This window comes from Lactuca serriola, chromosome 7 (genome assembly GCF_051521515.1).
Source record: "Lactuca serriola cultivar US96UC23 chromosome 7, Lser_US96UC23_V15, whole genome shotgun sequence".
NCBI classification, from domain to species: Eukaryota; Viridiplantae; Streptophyta; class Magnoliopsida; order Asterales; family Asteraceae; genus Lactuca; species Lactuca serriola.
The window spans coordinates 16755000-16775171 of NC_136414.1; the positions used below are offsets into that span (position 1 = coordinate 16755000).

General features: G+C 33.3%; 4 protein-coding genes across 4 annotated transcripts; 3 read left to right on the forward strand and 1 right to left on the reverse strand.

The window, feature by feature from the left end:
- Positions 1-1503: 1503 nt before the first annotated feature.
- Positions 1504-4056, reverse strand: LOC145062059 (nuclear transcription factor Y subunit B-4-like). The gene is made up of 2 exons (XM_079009675.1): positions 3974-4056; positions 1504-2380 (listed from the first exon to the last, which is right to left on the reverse strand). Exons 1-2 carry the CDS (start codon positions 4029-4031, stop codon positions 1794-1796), a joined length of 645 nt encoding a protein of 214 aa, XP_078865801.1. The 5' UTR covers positions 4032-4056; the 3' UTR covers positions 1504-1793.
- Positions 4057-5533: 1477 nt separating this feature from the next.
- On the forward strand, positions 5534-5865 carry LOC145063193 (uncharacterized). Its single transcript, XM_079010779.1, has one exon. The coding sequence runs from the start codon at positions 5588-5590 to the stop codon at positions 5780-5782; it is 195 nt and encodes a 64-aa protein (XP_078866905.1). The 5' UTR covers positions 5534-5587; the 3' UTR covers positions 5783-5865.
- A 1375-nt stretch (positions 5866-7240) lies between these two features.
- LOC145062945 (nudix hydrolase 2-like) lies at positions 7241-16498 on the forward strand. Its single transcript, XM_079010536.1, has 9 exons — positions 7241-7497; positions 7778-7992; positions 8106-8171; positions 8249-8386; positions 8486-8563; positions 8666-8716; positions 8948-8982; positions 9137-9245; positions 16204-16498. Exons 1-9 carry the CDS (start codon positions 7389-7391, stop codon positions 16393-16395), a joined length of 993 nt encoding a protein of 330 aa, XP_078866662.1. The 5' UTR covers positions 7241-7388; the 3' UTR covers positions 16396-16498.
- A 2126-nt stretch (positions 16499-18624) lies between these two features.
- Positions 18625-19630, forward strand: LOC145065042 (uncharacterized). The gene is made up of 2 exons (XM_079012383.1): positions 18625-18954; positions 19050-19630. The coding sequence occupies exons 1-2, from the start codon at positions 18720-18722 to the stop codon at positions 19400-19402; spliced, it is 588 nt and encodes a 195-aa protein (XP_078868509.1). The 5' UTR covers positions 18625-18719; the 3' UTR covers positions 19403-19630.
- Positions 19631-20172: the final 542 nt, after the last annotated feature.

Here is a 20172-nt window from a genome sequence, read left to right on the forward strand (position 1 = left end):
CGCTTGTTAATACCCACTAAGTATATATTGTTTGAAATAATAAAAGATTCATCTCTTATTTTATTTAGTCTGAAAACCAACCGAAATTAAATCCAAAATTCATAAAGACCGAATTATCAAATTACAATTATACCATTGACCTCCGAAGACACCATCGGACACTTGGATCACTTAAAACAAAACACCCACACCCGAGAAGGGCCAAATTCTTCATTCCCCAAGACCTTGAGCTTCATGACCACTGAAGATTGGGCCGCAGCCCCGAATAAAGAAGCAAATCCGAAACCGTGTGTTACAAGATTATTTATCTAGAAACCACGGATTCAAATTTTTTTTATAAGCATAAGCTGGATTATGTATCTAGAAACTACAAATTCAGTTTCTCTCTCTCTTTTTAAGCATTAACTGGATCTCTCTATGTAGAAACCACAGATTCAGTTTCTTACTTTATCAAACATTTTAAGTATGGATTTACTTATGATTTCTCTCATTAGCAAACATTTTAAGTATGAATTTACTTATGATTTCTCTCTTTATCAAACACTTTAAGTGTGGATTTACTTATGTTTTTTTTTCTTTTTATCAAACATTTTCAAACATGGTTTTAACTACAAAAGAAATAAATTTCAAACTTATAAAAGTATTATTACTGCGGTTAGCAGAAAACCTGTAACTCTCATCAACCTTTGCGTTGACTCTCAAACTACATGAATTCTCAGGAGATCATAGAACCAACTTTTAGCAGAAGAAATGTTTATGGATTTTGGGCAACATAGTTTTCTCTGGGTTTTGTTATATCGACCTATTTGTTAACGAAATTCACGCGTTTACTTGTTTATTATTATATGTAAGAACCATGTATTCAAACTTGAAAGTGGAATGTAACTACTGTATTGTTATTATTGTACCTGTGATGTATATTCAATTTGCTTGTGATCCATGAACTAAGTCCCAAGGCCGACTTTATTTGTATTTGACTAAAGACAGGGCTTTGGGCCCCCCTTCTAATGGGCCCCATTTAACCCAAATACCAAATACCTATTATCATTAGTGAATCTGGATTGCTAGCCCTCACACACGCCAATTTTGTTCCTTTTTTTTTACAAGCTACGACGTTTCTTCTCCATTCTCGATTTCTCGGACTCTAAATCAGTGAATCTTTGATTAACGATCATGATTCTAGCCTCCTCCATTCTTGGCTTCTCCTGTTCTCCATAACAACAATATGATAACTCCTTCTCAGTTCTCATGATTTGTACTTTTGTAGGCAAACTCCATTGTTCAAAAATCAAAACATTACAATCTATAAATATGATTGATTATTAGGCAACATTCAGATCTCTTAAGGAAATATCAATTATTGTCATCTACTCATCTGATTATCTATCACTGAAGGTAAACACCATCAGTCAATTGTTCAAAAATTTCTGATGTTTCTCAAACTTAAAGTTCATTGTTATTGTGTTACTTTGTGAATTATTCATTGGTCATTGATTACAAGTTTACAATACAGACTGGTCCGAATAGCAAACATAGACTTAATTAAAATTTAAACCAAACAAACATATCATATATAATAACCTTTCTCCCCTATAATTAGATGCATACTACTAGCTCCTACTTGATAGGTATGCCAACGGTTTACATACCTTGGCAATACAAAACAAAGCAAACCATTTAGAAAGAACCCTTATTCTATAATTAATATCCTCCATGACTGAAAAAGAAGAAACAAACAAACATGCATCCATCATCATCATCATCGTCCCTGTCAGCTGGTATGTATCTCGCCCTTACTCTTTATACTGAGCATATGGCTGGAATCCAGCGACAGAAGCAACTTGCCTAGAAGGGCCACCGTTTGCTGTAGGATCATTCAAGAAACCAGCGATAGTAGCAGGGCCAAACAGTTGATCACGCATGCGAAAAACAGGCGCAAAAGCATCGATGTTACCAAACGACATGGAATTAGCAGTATGATCAACATTAACATCGTCTGTCTTCGTAAATAACTGACTTCCACACCCACGTTCGCCACCATCAAGCTCCCTGTAGCGGTGAAGATAGATTGTCAAGGGTTCGATGTAATCATCAAATCCCAGTTTGTTCATTGCCCAAAGGATGTCTTCAGCTGTTATCGTCTTCCTCTGCTCACACTGGCATCTATCATTGGCTTCACCAGTCACAAAGCTGATGAACTCAGAAACACATTCTTGGATTGTTTCTTTAGCATCATCGGATATCTTGGCATGAGGAGGGAGGGACTTTCGCATGATGCGGATCACGTTTGCTATTGGCATGAACATATCTTGTTCTCGAACAAGGCATTCGTTGATGTTATTGGTGGGTTCTGGTTGTGGTTGCATCCAATTCCTTGCTCCTGATCACAATGCCCGATAATACCATATATGTCACCATTAACGAAACTGATATTCAAGTATATTTCTTTCATTTAAAAGCTATTTAACCAAACAAAGTAAATAAAAAAAGGAAAACATACAAAACTTTTGTCATTTTTGTGGTTGTTTTTTTTAAAGGGATGTTTGGCTTAGCTTTTGAGAGGTCAAAAGTCATTTTAGGAAAAAATAAAAGACAAAAGATGTTTAAGCACTTTTAAAAGCTACTTTTAAATTTTGGATATAAGAAAAATGAACTTTTTGGAAAAGTCAGGAAAACGTGACTTTTTGTAACTTTTCCAAAAAGGGCTTTTAGCCTCTAAAAAAACTAAGCCAAACACTCTCTAAATATTTTACAAATCTCAAAAGGCAAGGATTTTTGTTTGAAGCCCACGAAACAAAATAAAATGACAAAAAAATCAATAAGAAACAGAATATCAGATTTTTTAATAAAAATTAAAAATAGTTACGGTTGGTCCCATAGAACACTCTCTCAAACTTACAAAATAACTTCATTCTATATATTGTTTTATTATTGATTAAATATATAAATATCTTAATAATTATAAAGAGACTTTCAAATTAGATCAAAATTAGCAATGTGAAACTAACCCATTTTGTAGAGGTTTTGTCTTTTAGACTGAAGATCTCAATTTATAATCCAGACATTGACAATTTCGTAGTACTAATTTCTAACCATCATCAACCTCACGGTTAAAAAAAATCTACAAGCCTCATAAACAATAAAAAACATTAATAAAAAGAAAAAAAAACAAACGTTGTTTTCACGGTTTAAGAAAAAAGTTTCTTGGAATTTTAATTATGTTGGTAGATTTCATCTTATTTATTTTAATAATTAATGTTCTTAAAAATCCATTTTTTTTTTGCTAAAATAATAAAAATCGGAACACGCCAAATATAAATTATGTAGAAACTGAATTACTAGAACTAAAATTAGGAAATGGATCCCTAAACCAAAGCTATTGTCAAGTACATAAAACTAAAAATAGAAATAAATATTAAAAAAATAAAAACACAAAAAGTAAGAGGTGTGTGGGGTCGGAGAGAGAGAGAGAGCATGAATGGGATGGATGCCATTTGTTTCCTCATATTTGTCTTTCTTTCTCCCAATCCAAACCATTTTCTCTCTTTTTTCTTTTTCAACACAAAAGAAAAACTCTTCAAAAAATTTCATCATCCACTTAAATCCACCTTTCTAAAAGAGAAAGTCAGAAAGATATGTGTTTTGATGTCTAAATCGAAATAGGGGTTTTCCTTTTCTTCTCTGTATGTGTAATTATTAGTTATTAACATTATTAAAGATACATAACATCATTAGATTTTCAAAACAAAATCATAAACAGTTTAATTAGCAGTGTAACAACTAACAAATCAAACACGATAACCTAACTAACTAAAAATCTCTACATCAGATCAGATCAGAAGAAGAAGTTACATTTGGTTCATACCGAAAGAAACAAATCCACATCTACTTAAACACTTCATCCAAGTAACAAAATAAACACAAAAAACTTCAAATTAATGCAATTGAAGCAAAAGGTGTCAAACAATTTTACCAAATGTTGAATGAGGATGGGGTCTCTGGTAGCCATGGAAACCTTCGCCATTCGCCATTCCCTCTTTCGCTCTCTTGCTAGACTTTAATTTTAGTACGAGTTGGAATTTAATGAAGGCAAGTGACATATAAAGATGAGAGGCGTGTTGATTTGGGAAAATGTGGACAATTATAATGATGACACGTGGTTGAGAGCACGCGGTGAACAACAATCATAAACACACTTCCCACACTTGTTCGATACATTAACTAGTTGGAATACATTATATTTTCATTGTCACCCTTCGATTTTCGATTAATTTATGCCATTTATTTTATTTTCTTATCATATAATATCACATAATGTGATGTGTCACGATACATTACCCACAAACTCATCTTCCATTCTAAGAAATATCCAACTATTCCCAAGTGGTTGAACTCCATGATTCAACGTACTTTTGTTATTTGTATTTTCAATGTCTTGATAATCAAGTTAAAATAAATGTCATTATACTTTCATATCCGTATATTTTATTTTACTTATTTTGTTGCTAATTACAATTTACTAAACAACTGTTTTTCAAGAATCACTTTCTTAGTTTCTTTCATATGCTACTATGAGTCTATGACAATGTTAGTAGCCAATTTCTTTATACATATATATTTTATCACAATTATATTTGTACATGTGACACAGTTTGTCAGTTTGCTTATGTGACATTTTAAATTCTTCGAATGGATGATAATGTGTATGTAGGCTACTATAAAAAATCGGTCGCATAACGACATTTTTAAATCAAACTTATTTTCCTGAGTTAAGCATGAAGTACATACATGTTTTTTGCACATCTAAATCTGCAATAAAATGCAGTAATCAAACGTTTATTGTATAATCAGCAATTAAAAAAATATCTTTATGATTTGCAAGGAACCAATGATATGTAATTAAATATACATTATTTTGTATTTGTTCAACAAGTTTAAATAAATATTCGCAAAATATAAAAAGAATATTACGGGTTGGAATTGGATTGTCTCGGTACTTGGATCTTGATCTTGTCTTGATGAACTTGGGCTTTGTTGTGTTATTTAAAATTGGGCCTGGGCTTGAGCTAATCGTTGGTGTAGACTATGGAATGATGTATAATTTGTATATTCCTCAACAACTTTAAGGAAAAAAAAGAGGTTAATACGTAATTTGTTTTACGATTTTCCCATTAGAATAATATGAAAGTTTCAGAATAAGCGATTAATAATTAATTAATTAATTAGTTAATTATTATTAATTAATTAATTAAAATCACAACATACGCAAAAATAGGTTATTCTAATAAAAACTTATACAAAATAATAATAATTATACTAATAATAATAATAATAATCGTCACAGGACTGACAGGAGGCAACGATTAGTAAATCCAATTTCGCTATTTATCCGGATAACGTAACGGCACTTGACCATTTGACCATCAACCGTCACAACGGGTCTGCTGCTAAAAACCGTTTTCCAACCGCCACATCCCGTTCCTATAAATACGTACACGTCCATGCATGCAGAAGATATACATATAGAGAGAGAAAGATCGTGAGGCAGAAAGTGGGAACATTTAAGCTCGTAATCGAAGAAGAAGACATGGAGGACATGGAGTATGGTTGGGGTGTCGGATCGGTGGTGGCCATGCTCTTTGTGGTGGGATGTTTGTTGTTCTTGCCACTGGTAATGGGGCCGGTGGCACCACCATCATTCCCGGTGCTTTTGATTATTCCGGTGGTGTTGGCTGCTGTTCTCATCTTCCTCATCCATGCCTCCAAGCCTCATGATCATTGATTGATTGATTATCTAATATGTCAATGATTCTCTTCTCTATTATTATCTTTTAATGTTGTTGTCTATCGTATTTTGATTAATATATATATATATATATATATATATATATATATATATATATATATATATATATATATATATATATATATGTATATATATATATGGTGTTTGGTTATCAAATCCCGAGTTCCATCATCCATGCAGTGTTTTACTTATTTATTTATTACTCTTCTTCATGCATTTCGACGATTAAATTATACATCAAAGGTAATGCATGAAATATACACATCCGAATTATATGTATATGTATCAAATCGGAGATATACAAACATTTACATTTTAATAATAATAATAATAATAACAAGAACTACATTCTCATACAAATGATGTTTGACCATCAATTTAATGGAGAAAAAAATTAGAAGACCAAACTTCTTTTCAATGTCTAAATTCCTTTTAATCTAAAAATTCGAGTCATGATTCAAGTACAATTGTATAAAGTTTAGTGTAACTCTTTTAAAACCTCAAAGCATTGGATGTAATATTAAGATGGTTCGATTTAATAAAACTGGATTTTCATGATACGACTAAAGGCATGATAATGATTGCATTTCTACTTTTTATGGATGATTGTTTTTCTAATCAAAGGCGAGTTATTTGTTGGATGTTTCTAATTTTTGCTTAATTTGGCGGTTTGAAAACAAAATTATAACCGTAGATCAGCACTTTAAGAAAAACAATGGACAAACATCATTTGGATTTCATTTCATTTAAGTTTTTCATTTTATTAGAACAAATATTGAAAACTATGATGGTCTCATTTCAAAAAAGAAAAAAGAAAAAGGATTCAGTAGAGTACGCATTGAGATTTGTTGTTTGGGTATTGGGCTTCCAATCATTTGGATTTCAATTTTCAAGCCTAGATTGAAATGTTATTCAGCCCAATGTTAGACTTTATATATTTAGTTAATTACTTAATTTAAGAAATAAAATAAAAATTAAGATATTTTATGTAAAATTTATATAATTTAAAATTAGTCGTCAAAACTTTCAAAATAAAAAAAGTCAAATATCATAAAACATTTCGGTTATTTAATTTATTTAATTTTTTTTAACTATATATGTTAAAATTTTATCATCTTTTATAGTTTGGTATTGTAATATTTTTATTTATTTAATAATTATAATGATAATAATTTTTTTCCACTGAAAATATATGACATGGTAGTAAAATAATAAATTTTGCTATCCTTACAATTTAAGATATAGATAAATGATAAATTAGTTAATTGAAAAAATTTATAAATATTAATTATTGAAGAAGCTATTTTGATAATTATTTTTTTGTGACACAGTTCAAAAGTTCTTGAAATGTTAACTATTGAAAATATATTTCTTTATTATTATTATTATTATTATTATATATTTTTAATAGTTCACTAAACATATGTCATATGTGATAAATTTCTCCTTTGAAAAGCGACTGCATCTACTCTTTTTCTCTCGTGAACAAACGACACTGGAAGTGGACGTCGTGGCTGATAAAATATACACATATGTAAAGAAGATACAACCGATTACAGTGGAAAAGGGCGAAGAGACAAATATGATAATCAGATGTCTCCCAAAACCATCAATTCTATGTTTCAGCTCCACAAACCCTTCCTTCTCAAGTCTCCGTCTCCGCCCAACTTTCCTCACCGGAGGACCTGCAGGTCCTTACCTCAGTTTCCATTTCTAACTGATTGAGACATTCAATCTTTTTCTACAATAATATTCAGTTACAGCTTATATTTGATTAAGTTTTACTCGATTTCTAGTTACTCGATATTTGCGTTAGGGATTTTCGGTGTGCTTTTTGATGTTATAGGTTTTGTTTAGTGTTTAGGCAAATTCGATAATCCACTCGTTGTATTTCTTCTCTGCTCATTTGATTTCAGTAGTACAGTACTACTTTGGATGTGCTTACAATTTTGCTATCCTTACAATTTCTAGGAAAAATCAGAAACTCGTTTGGAATCCATCTAAATTCACGTTCCATATCAGCTTCATTGAGGTCTTCAGCAGCTAAACAGCTTGATAATGTGTTATTGTTATCTGCTAAGGAGGATGATCATGGAGGTGTTATTGTGGAAATGTCTACTGAGCCCATGGACCGGATTCTGTTCACTTGTTTACTCAAGGAGTCAATCATACAATGGAAACAACAGGTTATCCAAAACTTCCATTTTCTTTCTGCGATTTTTTTTATGCTTCAATCATGCAATGGGAAATAATATATACATGGATTCTTCACTTATACAAAAGGTCAATTCCTGTGTAGGGTAAGAAGGGTGTCTGGCTTAGACTACCAATCGAGCTTGCAAATCTTATTGAATCTGCTGTTAATGTAAGCTCATAGCTTGGATTCAAGCATTTATGCGGGTTAAGATAATGAGATGATTCAAATTCAACTTGGGTTTACAGGAAGGCTTCTATTATCACCATGCAGAGAAAAACTATTTGATGCTTGTATATTGGATTCCTGCAACTCCTAATACTTTGCCACCAAATGCAACTCATAGAGTTGGTGTTGGTGCCTTTGTCATGAAAGAAAATGGAGAGGTACTCAACACATGTATATATCTTTTGTTAGAGGGTAAATGAGTAACAGCAAAACTTGTATATATTTTACTTGTTTTGAGAATTTTCTACTGGTACTAGGTTCTGGTGGTGCAAGAGAAGGGTGGAAAAATGAGTGGAACTGGAGTATGGAAGTTTCCTACAGGAGTTGTTGATGAGGTATGTAGATTTGGTTAGTTATTTATCATATTATTATTAGAACTTAACTTTTAATAATATCTGAACAATTTTTTTTTTTTTTTTTTTTTTTTTTTCGTACAGGGTGAAGATATATGTGATGCTGCTGTTAGAGAAGTAAAAGAAGAGACAGGGGTAATTTGCATAATTGCATGTATTTGCTCTATGGATAATGGAGAATTTATATACAGAAAATACTCTCCATTTCTAGTGAAAGAGACATTATTTGATGCTACAAAATATATATGATAGGTGTTAGATTTGTAACATAGTCCCTATCAAGTATGAATATGACCAAAAATGGATTTTTATGTGTAAACTAAGATATTATCAGGCTTGACTAACTAGATGTTTTTGATGTTTCAGATTGATGCCAAATTTGTGGAAGTATTAGCGTTCAGGTGAGGAATTATGTCAAAGTCAACATCTTGTACATGTTGATGGTTTGATTGAAACATGTGTTTGTTTTCTTTTTTCATTTTGATGTGCAACATAAATATTTTATTAAAGATGCTTTGAGGGTTGTTGATCTAATACATTACTTTTGTTTTGCAGACAAAGTCATAAGAAGTTCTTTAACAAGTCAGATTTATTCTTTATGTGCATGTTGCATCCTTTGTCTTTTGACATCCAGAAGCAGGAAAGAGAAATTGAAGCAGCCCAGGTTGGTTTTAGTTATCAAATGATTAATGAAAGATATCTCCCCATGTTACACACACACACACACACTCACACCTACCTTTATGCACTGAAATGATTAGTGTGTTTTTCTAGAGAGTGGTGTGTTTGATGCCAAGGTAAATAAAGTTTTGGAGCAAATTAGGGAGTACTAGCATACAACCTATTTGTTTAGAAAACGAACATTCACATCTCCTGGTTAATCAATGTTAGGATTTAAGCACTTCAACCATCGTATGAAGGAACTATGTATGAACAGTTCTTGGCTATAAGCCAGGTTGTGTTTCAAGTGATGCCAAATATGTCCCGGGGGATCGTTGCCACGATAAAAACACTACATGTCATGTTGATTTGCGACGACAAGGAGACAGAGATGAATTGATGAACTTTTAGATGAATTGCACGGAGCAACCACTTTTTCGAAATTGGATTTGAAGACCGGGTATTATCAGGTCTGCATGAAGAAAAGAAAAGACATTTCTAAGATGTCCTTTCGTACGCAGGACGGACATTACGACTTCTTGGTAATGCTTTTCGGCCTTACGAACTCCCCCGCCACATTCTTGATAATGCTTTTCGGCCTTATGAACTCCTCCGCCACATTCCAGTCACTCATGAATAAGGTATTCAGACCTTATTTAAGGCGTTTCGTATTAGTTTTCTTGGATAATATTGTTACAGCAAGTCAGACAACGACCATTAGGAACATTTATACAAGTATTGGGTGTAAATAGAACGAATTAGTTGTATGCCAACAAAAAGAAATGTGTTTTTGCCCAAAAACAGATCGAGTACCCAGGCTGCATCATATCAGGGGGATAGGGAAGGGGAAAGCTGTCAGCTGACCCTATAAAAATCAGCACGATGTTGGAGTTGTCTTTTCCAACAATTTGCGAGAACTACGTGGGTTTCTTGGTTTGATCGGGTATAACTGAAAGTTTGTGGTAGGGTACAATAAGATCGCTTTGCTTTTAACAGAGTAGTTCTAAAAAGCAAGGTTTTAAAGTATGGAATCACGCCTCGAAGCGTTTTCCCTTCGCCTCACGAGGCGTAAGCCTCGAGGCGGAGTGAGGCGTAAGCCTGAAGCGGAATTATATATATATATATATATATATATATATATATATATATATATATTATAAAAAATAAAATACTAAACATATATTTTTAAGCTAATTTAACCAGCAAATCCATTAATCATAAAAAAGACATTAAAAAACATAAAAAAATCTGAAACTTCAAAAGACACTGCCACTTAAGAAACACAAAAAAGTTAGTAATCAAGTTCAAATATAATAATCAACATCATTCACATTACTCTCTAACGAGTCATCCTCATCTTCTTGACCCCATTGAACACCGTATCCTCGTTAATCAAATTCACTTGAACATTTTTCCTTTCATCCATAACTTTTTTTTTTTTTTTAATCTCTCTATCATCGGGTTTCTTAGCACAAGAAGATGCCCCCATTCGTTTGAAACAAACATTTGTTGTAAGTTTTGTTTCAATTCATAAATGCTTTGTATAGTTAGAAAGGCTATGGCGAATCTCATGGCGGCCGGTCAAAGTAGATATTTCTTCAGACCTTCCGGGATACTTAACACCCAGATGGTTGTAGATGAAATTGCTAACCCTTTTTGCTTTAAGCAAAACATTTTTATGTTGAGTCAAATCACTGATTTTTTCAAGCATCAAATCGATGCAGTGAGCTGCATACGGGGTCCAATACAAGTTTTTTCTCATCTCCATTAACAATACTCCGACACCTTTGTATGCACTAGCATTATCGGTCACTATTTGAACAACAATATCTTCCCCGATCACTTCAACAGCTTCATCAAGCAACTCGAAATTTTTTTGAGCATTTTTTATGCAATCTGATGCATCAATAGCTCTAAAAAAACAGTTCCATATTGATTGTTGACCAAAAAGTTGATCAGACTTCGGTTTCTCATGTCTGATCAACCATATGATAACAATGACACCCCGGTTGTCTTTCAAGTTGCTTTTATGTCATCCACCATTGTTGTCGTTGTCTTGACTTCTTCTTGAAGGATCCAAGTTCTTAACTCATGTATTGAAGGGGGTTTCAATCCATGTCCATAGTTTCCAATAGAATGTACCATATTAGTAAATGATGGACTATTGGATACATTGAACGGGATTCCATTCTCGTAAAAGAACCTCCCAATATCCAAGCAAACTTGGTTTCGATGCTATTTAGCATTCGTCGGGGTCATAGGTCCTTGACCATCTATTTCATCGTCCTGTCCCTCCACCATCCATCTATCTATTGGTCCTCTAACACCCCTAGAGCTACTAGTTGTAAATGATGGATCAACACTTCCACCTCTGTTGTAGTATGCCCCACTTGCCACGTTTTCTTCAAAGGCCATTCGAGAAGCTAATTTGGTAGCTTGAAATGCTTTCAAAAACTGAATCATTTCCTCTTTCACTATATCTGGAACGTTAGGACAAGGCTCTACATCTTGGTGTGTACAAGCAAGATGATTTTTCACTCTCTGAACCCCTTCCTTAATGATTTCGCTACAATAGTTAACATTTTAGATATTTGTATGCCTTTTTCGGACCCTCTTCTATTATTTCTTCACTATGCCTTCAAGAAGGATTCGACTTTCCACCTTTACTAGACATCCTCACTGTAAATAGAATGCAGCAAAAATAGATATGAAAAACAGTCATAATACAGATGCTTTTGATGATAGAAGAATAAGAGCATTCATATGTGAAAAACAAAGTTCATACAGTTAATGTAGTTGTCATTGTAGTTACACGGTCCCAAAGAAATCATTTGCTTAACAAAATAATAATAATAATAATAACAATAACAACAATAATAATAATAATAATAATAATAATAATAATAATAATAATTACAAAATGCTTTTGGTAGAAGAATAAGAACATTTACCTTGAAAGTGAGTAGACCTTCGACCAGAAGACGTGTAGAACCGAAGAAGTAAAGATGCAGTTGGGATGCGATTTTGAGAAGAAGAGAGGAGCGGCGTTTTAGAGTGAGCGTATGAGTGGATTAGGTCAATAAATGAAACGGGTTTTCAATTTTATTATAAAACCGGTGAATAAAATAGACATAAAAAGAAGTCGACGTCAAAAAGTAAAAAAAAAAAAAAGTCGAAGGCCTACGCTTCTGAAAAACGCACTGCCTTAATCGATTCCTCTACGCTTCACTAGTACGAGGCGTACATTTTAAATCCTACCACAGAGGCGACACCTCTAGTTCGCGCCTCAAGGCGTGCGTTTCTTACGATTTTTAAAACGATTGAAAAAAGACAACTTCAGCTGGATTGAAGAAGCCACAAGTGCGTTCCGTCAACTTCAGAAAAGTGATGACATAGGTTCAGTACTTGCCCTTCTTCTGGACTTCAACACAAATTTTGTTGTAGAAGCAGATGCCTCTAGGTATGGGCTAGGGCTAGGGGAGGTTCTAATGCAGGACGAGAGACCAATAGCTTATTTCAGTCAAGTCTTAGGCACTTGGGCCCGGATTAAGTCGGTGTACGAGAGAGAATTAATGACGATTCTTTTAGCGGTTTAGAAGGGGAGCCCGTATCTGCTGGTCTGAAAATTCCTGGTTCGTACAGATCAACATAACCTAAAATAGATCAACATAACCTAAAATATTTACTGGATCAACTAAATGTAACTGCGAACTGTTTTTGAGGAACATCAAAAGTGGTCGACAAAGCTGCTAGGGTATGAGTTTGTCATCCGATATAAGCCAAGAAAGGAAAGCAGAGCGGCTGATGCACTGTCAAGGCGGTAAGATGTAGCACACCTAGAGGTTTTTACGGTTTCTAGAAAATTCAAACGGGACGAATTATGGGCAGAATTGAGAACCAATTCGAAAATACAAAAAGTTAAGCAACAAGTGTTAAGCGGGTCAGAAGCAACACAACACTATCGAACATAACAGTTGTTTTACCAAGGTCGATTAGTGCTACCTCGGTCTTCGAAATGGATTCCACAGGTTTTTCGGGAGTTCCATGGCAACCCGACAGGGTGTCATCCGGGGGGTTCTAAAGACCTACTAACGCATGGCAAATGAATTATATTTGGGTGGGCATACAAATAGGCGTGGCACGAATGGTATCCGAGTGTGACGTTTGTCAACGCCACAAGTATTCTACCAGAGACATTGGAATTACCAATGGACTTCATTGACGGGCTACCGTGATTTGCTGGTTTCAGTTATTTTTGTAGTGGTTGACTGTCTGAGTAAGTACGCCCTCTTTGTCCCACTTAAACACTTGTATATGGCGGTTTCAGTAGCAACATTTTTTTTGCGAGAGGTGGTTCACTTGTATGGGGTTCCGATGTCGATTAAGTCCGACCGCGATAAGGTATTTTTGAGTTCGTTTTGGAAAGAACTTTTCCGTTTGCATGGCATGGTATTTAAGCGTAGTACGACTTAACGGAGTCCTTCAGACCAAGGTAGTTAATCGATGCTTAGAAACATATTTGAGGTGCTTCATTTCTTATATCCCAACCAAATTGGCGTAATGGTTGTCGTGGGCGGAATACTAGTACAATACCTCTTTCCACACGTCGACTAATACCACTCCATTTGGGATCATGTATGGATGTGATCCCCCACATTTGGTGTATTATGGTGCGGTCCGGTCCTCGGTATGTGATGTCGACATCGACAGTACTTGGAAGAGCGAGATAGGATTTTACAAGAATTACGAGGACATTTATTGCGATCTTAACAACTTATGATAGATCATGGAGATACTCGCCGAAGAGATGTCAACTTCAAGGTTGGAGATTGGGTTTACTTAAAGCTTTGTCCTTACAGAGGCGAGACGCCGCAACAAAAAATTGGTTACGTGTTTCTTTGGGCCCTTTGACGTTTTGGAGCGTATTGGGAAGGTGGTGTACGGGCTACTGGAAGATGCTCACATCCATAATGTTTTCTATGTTTCGCAGCTGCGAAAGGCCATCGGGGATAAGGTGGAAGCACCGGTGCTACCACTCACATTGACCGAGGAAATGGAGGTTATTTTACAGCTGGATAAGGTGGAGGGAGTCAGAATGGTAGGACAGGGTTGACTTAGGAGTAGGGATGAGATTTAGAACCGGAATCGGAATCGGACCGGAACCAGAAGCGTTAGGACCGGTTCCTGTTTCGGGTTTGAAAATTGGCTTTATCTGGTTCCGGGTAATCCGGGTTTGGGTCCATCGGGTCCGGGTAAACCGGGTCTAAACACCGGAACCAGTGTTAGGAACCGGAACCACTTTTAGGGCCGGAACCGGTTTTTGTGAAACGTTTAAAAGAAGCATATCTCATTCGTTTCAACTTCGATTGACATGAGGTTTTTTTTCCAAAGTGTAGTTTAGAGTTTGTACATGATTTTAAACTATAAATTTACCATTTTTAGTTTTATATTCATCGACTTATCCCCCAAAGTCGAGATATCAAAGCTGAAAGTTTTTAGTTTTTTAGTTTTTTTGTATTCTATGAAAGTTTTAAAACATGCATATCTAATTCGTTGAAGTCGGATTGACATGTGGTTTTTTCCAACTTGTAGTTTACAGTTTGTACATGAGTTTAGACTATAATTTTGTCATTTTTGGTTTAATATTCAATGATTTACAGTCCCCTGAAGTCAGGATATCAAAACTGAAAATTTTCAACTTTTCAGCTATTTGTTTTTGTACTTTGTATTCTGTGAAAATGTTAACACATGCATATCTCATTTGTTTAAAGTCAGATTGACATGCGGTTTTTCCTAGAGTGTAGTTTAGAGTTTGTACATGATTTTAGACTATAATTTTGTCAATTTTCGTTTCATATTCAATGAGTTACTGTCCCCCAAAGTCGGGATATCAATATAAAAATTTTCAAAGTTCAACCCACTAAATAGTAAGTAATTACCAAAAAATTCTGTTTTTTCCGGGTTTTCCGGTTTTAAACTCACTTTATCCGGTTCTAACCTACCCACTTTGATGTTTCCGGGTTTTCCGGTTCTAAACCCACTTTATCTGGTTCTAACCTACCCACTTTGATGTTTCCGGGTTTTCCGGTTCTAGACCCGCTTTACCCGGTACCGTACCCGGAACCGGTTCCTATATACAAAATCCTGTTAACCGGTTCCGGGTTTTCTTGGTCTGGGTCCATCCGGTCCGAGTTTGGACCCACTTTCATCCCTACTTAGGAGTGCGAGGTCTTGATTCACCGGAAGGATTTGCCTCAATATGAAGCTATGCGGGGACCCTTGAATTTCACCTTGAGGACAAGATGCATGTTTTGAAGGGGAGTAATGATACGACTGGCCACAGGCGTCGATTTTGACAAAGGGTTATTGTGCGCTTTAATCTTTTATAATATTTAATTATTGCTTATCTTTATCTATTTTGGACTTGGTATGTTTTATTTCTGGTAAGTAGGGTTCTTTTTTTTTGTAAAGATTGTTTAAGTTGGCTTTTAGCCGTATTTTGAGATATCAGATAATTATTAGAGTCTTGCACTCGTTTTGTTTAATTATCTAAACAATACAAAAAAAATTCTCTTTTTTCTTGTAACTTTTTTAGGAAAATTATCAGACCAAACGCAAACGCGTTTTTAAAATTATCGTTTTTTTAGATTTTTTTTTTCTTTTTTTGAAAAACTAGAGAAATTATCACAACCAAACGCACCCTTAATATTTTAGGCACAACACTAAAAATACATTTCAGGAGAGTATAAGGATTGTTGGACTTCGTAAGAGAGTACTAAAAGTGGCGAAATATGAGTATATATGTACTTATCCAATAGATACACATTACATTTGGACTTATGATAATATTTACCTTATTTCTAGTTGTATTGCAATCAAAATTAATACACCTTCAATACATTGTTGAATTGATCATGCATCAATCGTAAGAAATTGTTTTGATTTATTTTATGTGTATGTAGTGGATGGCGTTTGAAGAGTATGCAGCTCAACCTTTTGTCCAGAAATATGATCTTCCCAAATATGTAGCCCAGATTTGCTTTGCCAAGAGACACAAACACTATTCAGGCTTCTCTCCTGTCTCCACAATACCAACTTTCTCCAAACAACAAACCAATTTGTACTTCAACACAACTGATCTCATCTCAACTTAATTAATTCATGTATAATTATTAGTTCTCTTATATTTGTCTCAACATACCTGGACTTGATTTGGTTTAACTGGTGATCAATTTATGTGTGTGTAAATTTAGTTCAGCTAATAATTTTATTTAAATTAAAGAAAATAACAGCTGAAGAAAAGTATTTAATTTTGTGATGAAGTAAGAAAGAAAAATGAAAATATAGATAGGGCAGGCTTGACTAACATATGTTAGTGACATTATATAATTAAGAATACTTAAATAACGAGATCACAAGTTGGCTACCTACTTCCTTTTTCCTTGTTTTTGTGGTAATCCCTCTTCCCTCATGTCATTTTACTTTTATACCCCTCTGCCCCTTCCGAAATTTCTACATCACTTTTTCTATGCCCTTCTAAAGGTGTTGGTATACAATGACGGAAATGCCCTCTTACCGGTTATGTGTATATCTTTTTTCCAAAATTTATACACGGTCTTTCCGCTTCAATTATAGATAATCATTAATCACAAAAAACGACAATTTTCTGATGTGGTATATATAAGAAATTGATCATGTTTTTTGTGAATAACACAATTTGCCTGCCAATTCAGTTAACATACGAACAGTTGCAAAATTAATGATTATTTTGTGTTATTTGGTAATAACAGCATTCATAATAAATACACGGTTAAATGACAATCAAATGAGATGCAATGTCTAATTGATATTTACTAGATCGAATTTAATGGTGTTAAATTGGCCTCCAATGGGGAAAAAAATCTTTTACAGATTTCAATGCAATATAGAAAAAAATATTATAAAATGATTAACAAATAAATAATCCATATTTTAATAAATAAATAGTTTTAATCTATTTTTATTAAGTATCACTCTAATACAACTTCTTATTAATATTATGTCATGTGTCATGTATATATATTAGGCAATTCATTTTAAATTTCAAATTTATATTTTTTAATTATATATTAAATTTGAAGTTATAATAATTTTAAAATTTGATATATCTTTTAATTAATAATTTATTTATAATAATTTAATTTAAAATAATTATAAATTTCTATTATGAATGTTTAAGTAATTTTATAACTTGTGGTTCCCACGGCTTATAAACTAGTCTATTCTAATAAATAAATGTTTCTCATTCAATTTTTCAAATATCATTTTATAGTTATTTTGAATTAATTTCTTTTTATATGTCATTTTATGAGTTTTTTTATTTTATTAAGTTCAACATAATATTTTAATGTAATAATTGCAATAAATGTAGTAATAAATGGATATCAATTTTATTAATAAACTTACATTTTAATTTCAAAATTCTCAAATTAAAGTTCATTAGTTTTTTTGTTTATTTATTTAAATTATTTGTTTAAATTTAAAAGATAAAAAACATTTTAATTATAATAATTCATTATTTTTTTTTTATTTTCTTACAAATTCAAAGTTCTGAATTATTTTGAAATTTATATTTAATTTTTTCAACCTATGTATTATATGGGTCTCACAACTAGTTTTTTAATATAAAATAGTTAGCAAATAAATAATTTTTAGTAAAAATGCTCCGCTAAACTTTTATAGATTTCAATATATCATAAAAAAATAATAACAATAATAAGGCTGTATGAAAAATAAAATGATTATGTATAGTTGATGCACTAAAGTTTTTTTAATATAAAATGATTAACAAGTAAATAATTTTTTCTATAAAAATATGTTCTGCTAAACTTTTATATATTTCAATGTAAAAAAAATAACAAAATTACATGTCAAATCTAACCTTCTCTAGTAAACTACTCATAATAACATCTATATCCCGATTAAACCATTAAAACTATGTATCGTTGATGAATTAAATGTGGTCACTTTATTAAAGATCACATCGTATAGTTTTTCTGTGATTATCCTTTTCGATTTATGTAGACAAAATGCCGATCATAAACAGTTAAACAAACAAGACTAACAATTTAAAGTCTACTCTCTTTCTATATGTCACAAAAGTAAACAGGTAAAAAAAAGAATAGAAAGTGTCAGAACCTTGGTCCTCCTCTTTACCATGTTGACGATTATGTTTATTGTTTCTGTGGAAGTTTACCTATCAAAAATTGGGTACAAGGCACTGGTCAAAGGTCAAAGTAGGTATTCAACCATATGATATGACTCATAATACTTTAAGGGTAATATTGTAATTTCAATAGAAAACAAGACCCCATGCACACACAATAAATACAAGGTAAACCCTCACATTACAATCGGGTAGCTTTTCATTGTCTCCTCCTCCCGTCTTGCGTTGTTCCAAAGTTTTCCACTTCTTACGTATCAACAAAAACACACAAAGATGATGATCCATTTTCAAGCGCACATGATAATCATGTTTTTCATCTTCTTTTTCCTCGGAGCTTCAGCCATGGCTGAAGCTGGACCACGGAACCCACTGGTGGACCTCTCCACACCGGATGAATTATTAAGTCTAGCTGGCTATGGAGAAGAAAAGCTCTCCACGGTGATTGTTGGCGGGACTTTACACTGCGATACTTATTTCAATAGGAATTCCATTTCGCATCCAATCTCCGGTATGCATATAACTGTAACTAATCCATGGTTGATGATGATTCCACTTTTCAAACACTTCTTTTTAATCGATCGGTTTCTTAATTTGAATTTACAGGAGCATTGGTTGCGGTTTCATGTGATAATAACAAGAAAAGAAGTAAATCGAACTGGGTAAGAGGAAAAACTGACGAATATGGAGATTTTCTCATTGATCTTCCTTCTCATCTTCATGCGATTTCAAACATGGAAAAGAGATGTGTTGTTAGAATTGTTCATCTACCCAAGATATCTCCTTGCCACAGGCGGTTTACCAGTAAACACATAAGGATAAAGCTGACATCATCAGGGAACGGAATTCGTACATATTCAACTGATGAGATTCATCTGGGACATAAACAACAACATTCGCACCCATCCAAGAATATACGAAGCAAGGGAATAAGGAAAACAGCACAACACATGTTGTGATGATAAGGAATAGACCCTCTCACGAATCACGATGGCGCTGCAGTCACAACAGTGAGTACTTGTCGAAATTGATATTGGTTTATCCTTCGGTTTGTATGTATACTTAAACTCCAGGCAAATCCTAAGAGAGAATGCATGTACATAAAAATATAGTATTTCCTTGTAAGAAAGAAGGTATTATATAGTAATATATAATACAAAAGGGTATGAAACAAGTTATATTATAAATTGTTGTGTGATTTTGATTTGATTGATATCATCAAGAACATGGGAATTCAAAGCTATATCCTTTAGACTTTAGAATGTAATTAATTGTGACATAACTGAATCGACTTGACTCTGTAACAATAATAGGTAGCTAGCATATATATGACCCTTGTAACTTCCATGAAACACATGTCACAAATTTTGATTCCATGGAAAACTCTAGACTTTGCAATACTTGGCCGGTGTGAATTGCAAAATCATGTCGACTTTTTTTAACGCAAGTTGTGTTGAATGTGATTAAACATAAAACATCTACAATATACATTGAACTATGTATTGTCATTTCATAATTCTATTCTCGTCTCGATACAACTGTACCAATAATTTTATAGGAAACATTGAACTCTATAAAGTTTTATGACATATATATAAAATCTAATTTACGACATATTTAATAGTTAAAAGGTTTTATTTTTTCCTATTGAAGAGTTCAATGGTCTTGAACTCTCCCATTGAACTATACATCGTTATAAAATTATAAATAATGAATAACTACAAAAACC

Excerpts from the sequence above, each read along its gene's own strand:
- LOC145065042 (XM_079012383.1), top strand. The coding sequence starts at position 18,720 with ATGATGATCCATTTTCAAGCGCACATGATAATCATGTTTTTCATCTTC. Across the intron at positions 18,955-19,049 it reads CATTTCGCATCCAATCTCCG|GAGCATTGGTTGCGGTTTCA; the intron begins GTATGCATATAA and ends TTGAATTTACAG.
- LOC145063193 (XM_079010779.1), top strand. The coding sequence starts at position 5,588 with ATGGAGGACATGGAGTATGGTTGGGGTGTCGGATCGGTGGTGGCCATG.
- LOC145062059 (XM_079009675.1), bottom strand. The coding sequence starts at position 4,031 with ATGGCGAATGGCGAAGGTTTCCATGGCTACCAGAGACCCCATCCTCAT. Across the intron at positions 2,381-3,973 it reads CCATCCTCATTCAACATTTG|GAGCAAGGAATTGGATGCAA; the intron begins GTAAAATTGTTT and ends CATTGTGATCAG.
- LOC145062945 (XM_079010536.1), top strand. The coding sequence starts at position 7,389 with ATGATAATCAGATGTCTCCCAAAACCATCAATTCTATGTTTCAGCTCC. Across the intron at positions 7,498-7,777 it reads CCTCACCGGAGGACCTGCAG|GAAAAATCAGAAACTCGTTT; the intron begins GTCCTTACCTCA and ends TACAATTTCTAG. Across the intron at positions 7,993-8,105 it reads TCATACAATGGAAACAACAG|GGTAAGAAGGGTGTCTGGCT; the intron begins GTTATCCAAAAC and ends ATTCCTGTGTAG.